Genomic DNA, 14,174 nt, shown 5'->3' with positions numbered 1-14,174 from the left:
GAAAAGTACGAGTGAATTTGTGGTCTAAAATCAAATAAATCAATTTGAAGCTTCTAATTGTGCTGTATATAAAAGCTACTAAGTAGAATTTTTCTATAGTGGTTGTCCTAGTAGTATTTTAGATAATATCATCTTAGAACAAATCACGATTTTTTCACTAGTGTTTTATGGGTGAGTGCATGGACCTCACATGAGTCACAAGATAGATGTGGTAACTGATTCATTCTCGCAATTATGATTCTTGTACATAATAGATACTTACTATTAGAAAAATCGCAACATGCGGGATCGCCATAGTTGTCGGTACTAATTAGGTTTCGTTGGAGAACACAGACAAAATGTTCAAAACACATTTGCTGCATGCGATGAGAGTACAATCGAAGAATATTTTTCTTGTTTAATTTCATGAGTGAGAACATATTGTACAGATTACACACTTATCATCTGCTAATAACTGTTATCCAAATTCGTTCTAAGTAAACAATATTAGACAACACTCCATACCAAACGGTCGCGCGAGGTATGAAAAGGGACTAGGATGCGGGCGAGCGGAGGGGATCCATACAACTAACGGATTCGGACCATTTCTTGTTTTATTGCTAGCTTTGTTCCTTCATGGACATGGGCATGCATTAATGGACTCCCATGCGCATCTGCGAATCCATACCGAGAATTTATGATGCCTATTGCATTGTGTTAGTTAGCAACCATATTGTTCCTAGCAGTAAATTTAATTCGTCCTACGCTCAAATTGGACGTCGTTTTCAGTTGTGGATTCAATTATATATTTTACTTTTCGATTAGAATAACTATGTATTGATCTAATATATATTTATGCGTAGATCTGAACAAAACCCGGTTGTTCGAAAATTTTTTATATCTTTAAATCCGAACAAAGTCCAAAATGATACAGCGAGGGTATTTGAAGATTACTCACTAAAGAAAATGTGAAACAATGAAGATGCTTTAGAGAGAGAGAGAGAGAGAGAACATAAACTAAACGCGGAGAACTCCTATTTATTACCTATGCTTGAGATTAGAATCTGCAATTAATTCCAAAAGAATTTAGTTCTCTTTGCCCACGATTGCAAGTTGAGTAATCACGCAGAGAATCTCTGCAATCTTAATTTGCCGGAGCTTCTTAATTCGTAAATACATGGTTTCATGAATTAAATAACTTCTCAATTATAATCGTGTATTTGTTTAAATGCCACGAGTTTCATCATTTTTTTTTTTTTTGTGTCATTCACTCTTTTATTTTGTTTTCTTTTTTTAAGCTTATTGGTATGTTTTTGGACTCCAAAAACGTACGACAGAGTATTCTACTAGAAGTAGAGTCTATGGTTTTGTTGAGAATTCAATACTTTGTCCTCCTAGTACCAATTGTTGAAAATTCGCAATCTGTTATGATACCGAATGTTGTAAATCCGGCACTAGTTCGATACTGATTGTTGGTGTTCCGCTGTGAAAATGTCCAATTGAATTTTTACTGTAAACTTGCTTCCTCAACGAAAAGGAGGCACAAGAGAAAAATCAAACAAAAAATATAGGTAAAATAATTACACCTGGCTAATCAAAAGAAGAATTACATCCGTCTCCTTTTCTACACAGAGTAGTTTCAACCAGAGCTTATTTTTTGAATCTTTCTCATACCTCTCTCGCCTTCTATATAAACTCAGAAGACTTCTCTTTTCCATGCATCCGTCTTTCTGAATCTCTATCACACCTCTCACATCTTCTATTTCTATAAACTCAGAAGACTTCTACACTTAGCCAAAGTACTAGGCAGTGGTGGTACTACAACTCCATAACCTCAACCAAATGACATAATGGTGCTTTATATATATAATAAGCAATCAAAAACTCACCCAATCCTAATACAATTAAATTCTTGCCCCAATTAACACTTAAATTCTATTTTATTTATTTTTAATAAATTTTAGTATTTATTCTAAATCTAATCAGAACCTAACTACAAATCTAATCAAATTCTAACAGTCTTATTTTATAAAATGCCCAAGCAAAAACTCGGCATTTCGGATAACAATCTCACTTAAGGTATGCTAATTAATGTTGCGAAATAACTACTATGTTATTTTCAAACAAATAAAAAATATTTAAAAAATAATGAATAATATAATTGATGAGTCGCCTTTGAATAAATGGTAACTACGCAACTAACATGCATGCAGATTAGTTTTTAAAGTTTTAGATATAACACTTGGATATTAAATTACTATTTGGTACCATTAAGAAATAATTACCAGTACTAGATTAAAATTTCTCTCAAGATATTTAAATAGCAGACTCAAGATATTTAAAATTTATCTCAAGATATCTGCATTAGCTCTTTAATTCGCTTGTCATTATATATTTCATATTTGGGAGCAATTAATTCGCATCTTAATTTTTAACATAATACTTGGGTAAATCTGAGTGCCAAGAGTAAATTAAGTATCGAATGTATTTGATCTAACTAGTAGGAAACGACTGAGAATTAAAGAGCTAATGCAGATATCTTGAGATAAATTGTAAATATCTTGAGTCTGCTATTTAAATATCTTGAGAGAAATTTTAATCTAGTACTGGTTATTATTTCTTAATGGTACCAAATAGTAATTTAATATCCAAGTGTTATATCTAAAACTTTAAAAACTAATCTGCATGCATGTTAGTTGCGTAGTTACCATTTATTCAAAGGCGACTCATCAATTATATTATTCATTATTTTTTAAATATTTTTTATTTGTTTGAAAATAACATAGTAGTTATTTCGCAACATTAATTAGCATACCTTAAGTGAGATTGTTATCCGAAATGCCGAGTTTTTGCTTGGGCATTTTATAAAATAAGACTGTTAGAATTTGATTAGATTTGTAGTTAGGTTCTGATTAGATTTAGAATAAATACTAAAATTTATTAAAAATAAATAAAATNAAACTTATATAGACTTACGAGCATAATTAAAAGTATTCTTACTTAGGTTATGCAAAAATGAATGAGCCTTTTAAATATAATATTTCGTGTTATTGTTCTGGTATAACTATGAACATTTATTTTGCTGCTATTATAAGCTTAGGATTAATGCTGTAAAAGTTTATTAACAAATCAATTAATAAATAGGAACTAGTTTTCTTTACTTGTATATATAGCTTTTCTCTTTGGTGGAACTAATAATATTCTAGTGACCTATTCCTAACTAGACATTGTTATTGATGTAAAAAGAAGTTATGAATATTCCTTTTCTTTTTTTTCTTTTTGAATTTGATGTTGTGTTGTGGGATGCAATCTGATGATAAAAAATGCGTCCAAATTTGAATTCAAAGCGTTTACCACAATGCAAGAAGTTATATATGCTTGATCAAATTATTTTTCCTATGGAAAAATTAAACTTGAAATTAAAGACACATTTTTTTATGGGGGAAAAATAGATAACAAGCATATTAGTTCTTATTCTATTCCAACAGCTTCATCCCATATTAATAAAGAATTCAAGGTGTTGGTAATGTAGGAAAATTAACATGTTGTAGCTTTGACCAAACCATTTTAATGTGATATATTATTATTGAATTTAATTTGACCTATTGGAGTAACAAAACTAATAAGCACTGTAGCAAGAAAAACGTGAGTGTGTAACACCTATATCTATGACATATATATGCCAAAAAAAGAAAAAAAAAAATAGAGAGAGAGAGAGAGAGAGAGAGAGAGAGAGAGAGAGTTCACATAATCACATGTTGTGGGCTTTGGCTTCGGCGGTAATTGCGGAAACTCTGTGTCCTTGTCTCACTGTTTCCTCCTACAAAACCCTTTCCATTTGTATTCAAGTACTTGTATGATACTATGATGCAATGCAATGGTAAATAAATAAATATATATATATATATATATATATAGAAAAGTGAAAGGGAAAAAAAAAACACAAGTGTAAATTGCACCAATCAATCAAATCGTCCAAAACCTAGACTTCTGTGAACCTACTTTTATTTCTATTTTTTGAATTAACCTCATTCTGATATCATATTTTGAACAACTAATTATTCTACAAAATTCAATAATAAATAAATTTTAATTATTTATATTTAGTATTCTTCATCTCAAAATGCCATCTATTTTTTTCTTGAATAAAATGAATTGTTATATGCATGCTTGTCTCAGTATCTCTAAAAGTTTCCTTTTCAAGATTGAACATAACTTTTAAAATTTAGATAAATATTTATAAATGACCTAATAAATTAAGTTCAAATGGTTTCTATGCATTTTTGTTCCTTCTAAATAATGATTAATTCAATTGTTTGTACATGACGAGTTTGATTCGAAGTTAAATAAATTGGCTCAAAATAAAGAAGGAAAAGTGAATGTGATTTTCTTCAAGTTTTCTTTTTTTTTTTTTTTTTTTTTTTTGGCCCTATCACCTTTTGTGTGGGGTCTCACTTTAACAATATTACTCGGATCTAACCCTACCTGATAGCAACTATATCTCTAAATTTGTTTTGATAAAGTAGATCTTAAAAAAAAAAAAAAAAATCTAAAAGAAAACTTTGATTCTTCATATACTTCGCCCTCGTTTTTGAGGCTAAAAGGAAATGCTTTTTTAAGGTAATGCTTTTTTCCTCCCGGAATATTGCATAGAACTTAGAAAAGATACTCCCAATGATAACCACCATTATTATTTCCATAATATTTTACCTAATTAAGGGAACTTAAAATGTTTGAAAATACTTACATTTCAATTATGAATTAAAGGTGAATGTATATAAAATTTTGAGTTTCAATCTCAAAACCTACTACCGTGATATCATGTTAAAACGATCATTATTTTATAAATACTGAATTACACTCTACTGCACTATACTTTAGTATTAATTTTGTTTGCTATACTGCATCAATAGTTTTTTTCAAAAACACCATTATATTATTGTATTCTATCAATTTCTATACCATAGTTTATATTTTTTTCTATCTTGTACTAGTTTTTTTCATAAATATCACAGAACTATTTTTTTCTCACCAATATCTACATTATTATTAATAAATCTATTGTTTTAGACAAAATTTAAGAACTTTTTTAAGAGACACGGGTTAAATAGTAGAAAAATATGAAATAAATCTCTAGGATAGACTCATTAAAAGTTTTTATCAAATTATTTTATTTTTTTTATTATTTTTATGTATTTTATTATTTTTATATCAAAATTAGTTGGATATATATATACATTCCACCACTTTTAAAACGTATTTTTTAATAGTTTGTATATAAAATATAATTTTATTACTTATAGTGTAGGAATTGAAAGAACAAGAATATTAAGCAGTAACTTTGAATTTAAAAAAAATTAAAGTAAAAAAAAATCAATAAATTATAGTGTAGTATAATATAATTAAGCATTTTCTAAAATTTAAACTGCTACGTAACGATATTTTTAATATTTATTTCCATTGTTGTCGGATCGTTGGCACTAATCATTAATCCCAAAAGTTCGAGCGGTTAGAAAATACGCAATCAATTCACTTAAAGCAGCGTACAGATATAGCGCTCACGGATTTTGATTGTGACTTGGCTTAACCAGCCTCACACCACTTCGAACATGACTCGGCCCATGTAGCCTCACGCCATTTCGAATATAACTCGGCCCAATATAACCTCCCGTCATAAAACAGGATGCTGGTCCATTTAAGCTGACAACCCAGGCATAATTCTTCTTTATGATAAATTTGTTGCATGTTGCATAAATTTACACCAGGTTAAATTTATTAAGCCATGCGAGATAACAAATGATTTAACAAAAACATTACAATAGTTTCATATAGTAATAAAAAAATAAAAAGAAAAAGAAATTGTCGAAATAAATGGAGAATAAATGAGTTGCCCGGTTCATTCGCGGTTCTTGTGGTCGAACCGATGGGTGTGGTTCTCGGAAATTGAACCGGTTGCGAGTTTCAAGTCGTTTCGTGCGGGTTCACTTCGTCCGAGGTGGGACCCGAACCGGTCCGGACCGGTCTAAAACATCGGACCGGTTCTCCACTTGCCTTAACCCCAACGGCACGTTGGTTGCAAGACCACATCTTAATTATGTGCCCGGTCTAAGCTGGTTCAACCCGACCGGGCCCCGACCAATTCTCGCCAATCAATGTACTCTCACTCGGGTCCAGTGTAATTATTAAGTGTACATAATCTATATAAACTATAGACCATTTTAATTTAACCATCTAATATTTCAAAAGTTTAATTTTACTATACAATATTTTAATTTATTTGAATAGGAGTTAGTCAACGATATTTTAACTTTAAAATTTAAACTAATTATTTATATTTTAATAAATTTATAATTATGAGAATTGCATAAAATATATACTAATTAAATCTTTAAAGATAAACGATGCATTTAAATTGTAAAGCCAAAGTACGGTTGACTCACTCAAATCAAATAAATTAAAAGATTAAATAGTAAAATCAAAATGTTGAACGGTCAAACAGTTGAATCAAAATGATTCATAGTTTAGGTAATTCGTATTTGCTTTTGTCAGTTATTAATCCCTCTATCAATACTATAAATATCAATACTACAATCAAAATGAAGCTTCATCTGCAGTTTCAATAATATAATATTTGGATACAATTGCAGTAAACCAAATATAATCTGTAGTACTGCAAAGGCTCAATTATTTGTGGCGGCTACGTGATGGACGGTCTGGCACGAAAAAAATAATGTTATTTTTCGAAACTTACCTCCAAATATTATCTCTACTGGCCACCGTATTGAAGCACTTCTGAAAGATTGGGCTACTTGTCGTAAAGTTGGGTGATGTTGGTGTTTGTTGCTTCCTCCACTATGACGACGGACCGTCTTTTTTGTCTTTATTGTATTTTTCTTTTTTCCTTCTTCTGCTTTTCGTCGACTTTGTGTCACCTGGAGGCCTTTGCTGCCCCACTACTTGTAGCTTAATTTAAATACTTAATGAATGAAATAGGTAGCGTGCTACATTTTTCTCAAAAAGAAATATAATCTTTAGTACAACTTGAAATGCAGACAACTAAAAAATCCTTTAATTCCTTGGTCAAAACAATCTAGTTATAGTTAAAAGAATTTGCCCTTTTACACCACTCTTTAAATTTATTAGAATCTGCAACACCATCCAAAATTTCACTAGAAAGAGAAAGTAGGTAAATGAAAAAAAAAAAAAAAGGCATAAAAGGAGGAAAAGGAGAAATTAAAAGGAACAAAAGCTCATGACATGATAAGGCAAATGCCTCCAATAGTCATGGCCATGTATGCTCCTTTGATGCATTACCTTCTTTGCCTAAATTCCATTCACACAACAAAAGCAAAGCAACAAAAAGCTCAAAAAAAAAAAACAAAACAAAACAAAAGGCACTTAAAGAAAGGGGATAGAGATTGTGGAGAGGACCCCATCTTTTGCATGTGATCATGATTGATCATTCCTGTACATTGCGTTTTAATCCATGCGAAGAATCCTATGTTGGAAGTGACTTACATTGAAGATGAAGGGAGAGGAAGGTGTTGTGTTGAGTACAGTGAGATTGCTGTTGCATGTCGTAGGGACTCATCAATTAGAAGATCACTTCGAGTTAGTACACCTGGGATTGTTACCTGAACAAATGCGATGCGTTTGACTCTACACTGCTTTTGCTTCTGCTTTTAGCTGTCCGAGTATATGTCTCGTATCGGATGCGAATTAGAAGAATCTTAATCTGTATATAATATAAAGAGTTTCTCTATCTAGGAACTTAAAAACTTTTGCCTTGGGTCTTAACTCATTACCAGATGGATTAAAGAGTTCTATCGAGTTCTGTTTAGAATCACAAGGAGATTACGTTATTAATATCGCGTTGGATATGTCACAATGAGTCGGTTAAGAGATAATTTCTTTAGTTCCTCTAGAAGATAGAAAAGCACATCCTTTATTTGCTTTCGCCCCCGACTCCTTTTTGGTCAATAGTATTAGGCGGCCCTCAATAACAAACAGACCCTAAGTTTATTACAGATACGTACGCTAGAGATATCTATTGGTTGGGCTTTAGAGCCATCCTAGCTCAAAGGCCCAAACTCCACATGGGCCTAATTTGGCCCACGAATCTCCCAGAGTGAAAATGTCCACACATTTTAAAGGTGAAAGTCATCGATATAAATGCTCAAATTAAGTGGCCATTTGGTTGAATGTAATTATAAATACATTTTAGTTAGACGTGCATGTGATTGAAAATATAGCAGTTATAACTATATCAATTTTGTTTGCTTTGTGCAACTGCAATAGTTGTATGTGTATTTTTTTTTTTTCTAATTTTTAGTAGCTTAAAGATGGTTTTAGCTGCAGTTCAAAATGCAGCAACTAGATTCTAATGCACTAATCCAGACAATGTATTTAAACTTACATAAAATTAAAGCTGTAATACAGTTATAAATACGTGCAACTAAATAGTCCCCTAAGAGAGGTTAATGATCTCCTGATTTAACTATTTAGCACAAGCTCCTCATAGAATATTTGTCCTTGGGCTCTATATATCACGACATAAACTGCAGACGCTGCAGGTGCACGTGATGCAAGTGATTACATTGCACAGCTGCAGGTGTGTGCAGCAGCTGCTCTGAAACAAACAAGTGAAGAGTCAAATTTAATCAGATGTAGTGCATTTTAGGTGCTAGATGCGCTCTTTTTGGGCCACAATAAGAGGTTTAGAGTTTAGGATTTAGGGTTTTGAGTGACAATGGATCAGTTTGCGATCAGTTTAGGGTCGGATTGACATCAGAAAATATTGCTGTACGGTAGATCTGAAACAAACCCAATCTGTTTTGCGTGAGGATGCGGTCACACTCAAAGTGAACTTGAACGAAAAGTTTAGGTTAACTGTCCCAACCTATCAACCCAGTAAAAGCTTCATGAAGGTGAGCTAATCCGATTGATCACTCTATCAATTCGATCCAACCAATTCCATCTTAACTAGTTATTCTAACAAAAGAATCCCAGAAGAACAAGAATTGAGGCCTCGTAGCCTGAAACCAACTTTGTTACAAAAACAAGCAAACAAGAAGCAACTGATCAAAATGGGTCAAATTGGATCCGACCCAAAAGATTGGCTCATGCAGTACAGATCAAAACATCAGAGGTAAGCATTTTCCTTTTAGTTATGTTCTTTTAGTCCAAACTAGATCCTTCTTTGGATCCAACCTCTTTATTATTATTATTATTATTATTATTGTGTTACATAATTAAAATCCCAGTACACACATACACAGGTTGACACGTGCTCTGGGTCCTACTACTTAGACCCACGGTCAAACACAGGCACGTGATGGGGTCAGAGCTAAACCAATCGCCACACTAAACATTCCAACTGCTCCCCTGTTGTTTTGCTGTAGACTCGGCGCCGATTTTATAGAACTAATGCCACATATAGCCTTATTGAGAAAAAAAATTCCCAATCTAGCCATCTTTTTAAAAAAATTCCTAATCTAGCCTTCTTTTGATGGATTAGAAAATAAAAATGACTTAAGAGCATTTATATGTTAATTAGGAGAGAGAAAATTTTTCTCTCTCTTTATTATTATTATTATTATTATTACTAGTATTTAGTACAAGTGGTAAAGCACTTGGTGGTTGGTACTTGAAGTTCTGAGTTTGAATTATTATTATTCCAGCTAAGTTTATTTCTAAAAAAAATAAATGAATAGAATAGCATCATGCTATCTTTCTCAAAAAAAAATTTTCAATAATAATAATATTTATTATTATTAAATATTAGTTTTTAATAAATATTATTATAACAAAAATTAATTATTTTTAAATATTAGTAGGGTGGGAGGAGAGAGTTAGCATATAAATACTATTAAAGTTATCTTTTATTTTCTAATTATCAAAAGAAAGTTAGGTTAGAAATTTTTTTTAAAAGGAGGCTAGATTGGGATTTTTTTTTTCTAATAAGGCTATACATGGCATTAGTTCGATTTTATATGCAATTTAACTGATACCGATGCAGTATTTACCAGTGTCGTTGCCGACTTTCACATGGGATTTTGTACAGCGTGAATGACTCTTTCTCAATATACGTGTTGGAGGAAGTATCTAGTGTGATGCTTCCTCCTTTGGCTTTTCCGAGGGAGTAAGAGAGAGATTAATAATGCGGAGCTTTGGGATTCACCATGGTTGGTGTACGCATTGAATCCTGTTTTTTTATTTTTTTTAATATATATATATTGCTAAGAATATATATATATATAATATAATATAATATATATAGTGAGGGCTACTATGCTATCGAAAAGTACGGAGCCTTCCGTGCTTTCAGCTCGTTTTCGATGTTGCGACTTCTGAATCGTCGATCGCTTCGTTAAATTTGATCTAGAGTATTTGAAGATCTTAGAAAATAAAATTTATGATTTTACGATATCATTTGCCTATGAACGAAGGGGCTCAAAATCAACGCTGAAAATAAAAATCTTACAAAATGTTAATATATGACATTAAAATTTTCAATTAAAGAGATTAATCTTATTTATATAGTATTAAAAATTTCTATCAAAATTTCACGTGATTTGAATATTTCTACACCGTTAAACTTGCAAACGGCTCACTACGGCCATTGAAATTTTTGATTTTGAGCTCATTGATCACTAGGCAAATATATCGAAAATAATAAAATTTTTATTTCTAGGTACTCCAAATACTCTAGATCAAGTTTAACGGAGCGATCGACGATTCAAAAGTTGCAACACGAAAACAGCTGGAAGCACGGAAGGCTTCGTACTTCCGATAGCATAGTAGCCTCACTCATATATATATATATAGAGTCCGCTATGGTGCTTGTAAAAGTATCAAGACACTTGTGCTTGTTAATTTTTTACGTTAGTTCTCTTCCTTTGATCATTTTTACTCGTTAGATTATACTATTCAACCAACCACCCACTCAAACCTACGGGGCCACTACATCATAACCGCACATCCTTTAATCCAAGGGCCGAAAACTTACAAGTACGAATGACTTGGTACTTTAAAAGCATAGGAGCTCAATTATAATATTATATATATATATATATATATATATATATATATATAAAAGTTCTCTAAATTATAAATTATTTTAAATTAACTATCAACTCTTTTAAAATTTTAATTTAACTACATAATATTTTAATTTATTGATTTGAAATAATTAACAATATCTTGACTTTAAAATTTACATGTGTCAGTTATTTTTACAAGTTTAAGTTTAGTTAGCATACTTTATATAATTTTCGTAACTATAAAATTATTAATATACATAATTAATGTATATTTTTAAGTTAAGTACCGTTGTCTCACTCAAATTAAATAAATTAAAAAATAGAATAGTAAAATAAAAAATATATAAGATTGAATAATCGATTTAAAATGATTCATATGTCATATAAGTTAATTATATATATTTTTAACTATTATTAAAAATGTGTAGGTACTTTAATTATAGGCCACTGTGAGATGGGTCCTCAAGTTTTTCTTTTTATTTTTTTTTTATTCTTATCGATATTTTTAATCTACTATTATTTTAATTTGACTTATTTTAGTTAGTTGAGTTAGGGATTAATTTTATCGATGCAATGGTTTTATTGATAATCAGCTATTAATGATTAATGAAAAGTACAGTGGTCTTCCCTTATTGAAATGTAATTAAAATAGATAAATTTAATAAAATCAGCTTTAAATTAATAAAGATTATAATTTAACTTATTAGCAACTTAAATTAGAACAACCAATAGCTAACGCTTATAAAATTCTTACATAATGCACGTAATATCTATGTACTGACCACTAGTCATTATTTAAAAAATTACATTAACAATAATATTTTTTTTTTGAGAGATAGATAACATGCTACCCACTTCATTTATTTCATTTAAAAATAAACTTAACTGAAAATATGAATTAACTAGGATTGGAACTCGGGACATCGGGTACTAATCACCAAGTCCTTTGCCACTTGCGCTAAGAATGATCAGTATATTAACAATAATATAAAAAATAAATTTATGACCTTTTTAGAATTGAGAGAGTTGTGAATATACTCCAATATCATATAATTCAAAAAAAAAAAACCTGATAAAAAAAATAAAACAATCTTATCAAGAAAAAGGTCATCTATACAGCAGTTATACCGGGTCATCTATATCCCAGCTGATCATATATATTTTTTTTTGAGAGAAAAATATAACAAAAATATTTTTAAAAAAACCATGATGGATATGGATAAATTCTCAGGACTAAATGTATTTGGTTGGAGACACTACACCAGTACTTTCGCCGTCACATTTCAAAAAAAATTTTTACAAAGTGGTTCAGTATATATATATATATATATATATATATATATATATATATATATATATATATATATATTTTATATATATTTTTTAACAAAATGAATTTACTAGCCATCCTCATAGTCATAGATGCCAGCTTTTTCACCTTTTTTTATTTTTTATTTTTTTTAAAAAAAATTTTACACCAGGGTTTTCAGAATGGACCCTCTTAAATGCCTACCTAATAGAACTGGTCCAAGTCCCACCCCTCCCATGTTCTACCTATAAAATGCTCTCCAGTACCACACAAGCACACACACACACAAACAGTGTTACTACTCTTCTACTTCTCTCTAAATCTTAGCTAGCTAGCTAGCTGTATACATCTGAAACTATTAGAAAGAGAAAGATGAAGCTCCTGCCCTACACCTTGGCCCTCATACTGCTGCTCCTCCTCACTTCCTCCTACCTCCAAGCCACCATGGCTCTCTCAGGTAAATTACTGTTAAGACTATTCTCAAGTTATATATTTCCTATTTAAAACTGTCATTTCAGTAACCTGTTATTAAAGCGAGTTGAACTAGAACACTTCAAGAAGCACCAGCTCTTTGATACTTTCATGCCGACGTATTCAATGATGGGGTATTCTGGTCAACGATCGACGCCGTTAAATATAATCTACGTCTCATAAATTTTTTAAAAATTAGATTTTTTAATTTTTTAATATTATTTATCTATCGTTCAAGTAATCTCAAAATTAGAAAATTTAAATGGCATATATACGGTATATATGTGATGCTACGTGATCACTAAATAAATAATAGTAAAAAACTACAAAATTTGATTTCTGAGAAGTTTACGAAACATAGATGATGTTTAACGGCGCCAATCGTCGTATCGAAAACGTCACCTTCGAAGGACAACATAAAAGTATCAAAGAGTTTCTACTTCTGGAATTATTCAAGTTCAATTTGGACTAAAGCTAACTTGAGGGTCATTTTGCCTGTACATGTAATGTTTGAATTTGAATTTGAAATTTTGAATTTGAAATTGTGGGGGGGGCATGCAGATTTCTGCAACTCCAAGTGCCAGGGCCGGTGCGCGAAGGCGGGGAAGACAGGGCGATGCATGCGGTACTGCGGGATGTGCTGCGAGCAGTGCAAGTGCGTGCCGTCGGGGACGTACGGCAACAAGGATGAGTGCCCCTGCTACCGCGACATGGTCTCCTGGAAAACCAAGAGGCCCAAGTGCCCTTAATTTTCGTTTTTTTATCATCTTAAAGTTTGCACTTTTATTTAGTTAGTTAGTTAGTTAGTTAGTTGAGTAGTAATAATAATAATAGTAGTAGTGTTGTGGTTGAGTGTGGTTTGTTTGCATGGTTCTGGTGCTTGAGTGTTGTTGGTATAGTATAAGTAGGTATTTGGGGTGTTTTATATATGGTATTAGATGGAAAGGAATAAGCATTTGTGAGTGTTGTTTGATGGATGATATTTGGGTGTAGAGTTCGCTCTTTGCATCCCTCTGTGTTTTTATGAAGTTATAATGTATGATTGTTCTCGTTGTTCACTTTCGAATATGATTGAATCTTTTGTATCTAATCTGTGTGTAGTAAAATGGCTTGGTTAATACCGTCATTTTGTTTGTTCCATGGCTTCTTAGGATGGTGTTGTTTGCCTCGATGTCTGCGAAAAATTTCCGCCTACCGTTGACATAACAATAATCCAACAGCCAAAATTAGAAAGCCATCAGATTTTGAGAAATTATTGATTGATCACAAGTGGAAAGAGCTCGACTTTTTAGAGAGACCATCAGATTGCCATTCTACAGTCCACAAAACCCCGAAAATCTTGCATTATGTCTTTCAAAATGCAGATCACCATA

At 31.4% G+C, this 14,174-nt stretch overlaps 1 protein-coding gene across 1 annotated transcript; it reads left to right on the top strand.

The window, feature by feature from the left end:
• Positions 12,589-13,867, top strand: LOC109717734 (peamaclein-like). The gene is made up of 2 exons (XM_020243624.1): positions 12,589-12,787; positions 13,363-13,867. The coding sequence occupies exons 1-2, from the start codon at positions 12,703-12,705 to the stop codon at positions 13,548-13,550; spliced, it is 273 nt and encodes a 90-aa protein (XP_020099213.1). The 5' UTR covers positions 12,589-12,702; the 3' UTR covers positions 13,551-13,867.

The sequence above is a fragment of the Ananas comosus genome, linkage group 1, assembly GCF_001540865.1.
Source record: "Ananas comosus cultivar F153 linkage group 1, ASM154086v1, whole genome shotgun sequence".
NCBI classification, from domain to species: domain Eukaryota; kingdom Viridiplantae; phylum Streptophyta; class Magnoliopsida; order Poales; family Bromeliaceae; genus Ananas; species Ananas comosus.
This window is presented reverse-complemented; position numbering and strand designations above follow the sequence as displayed.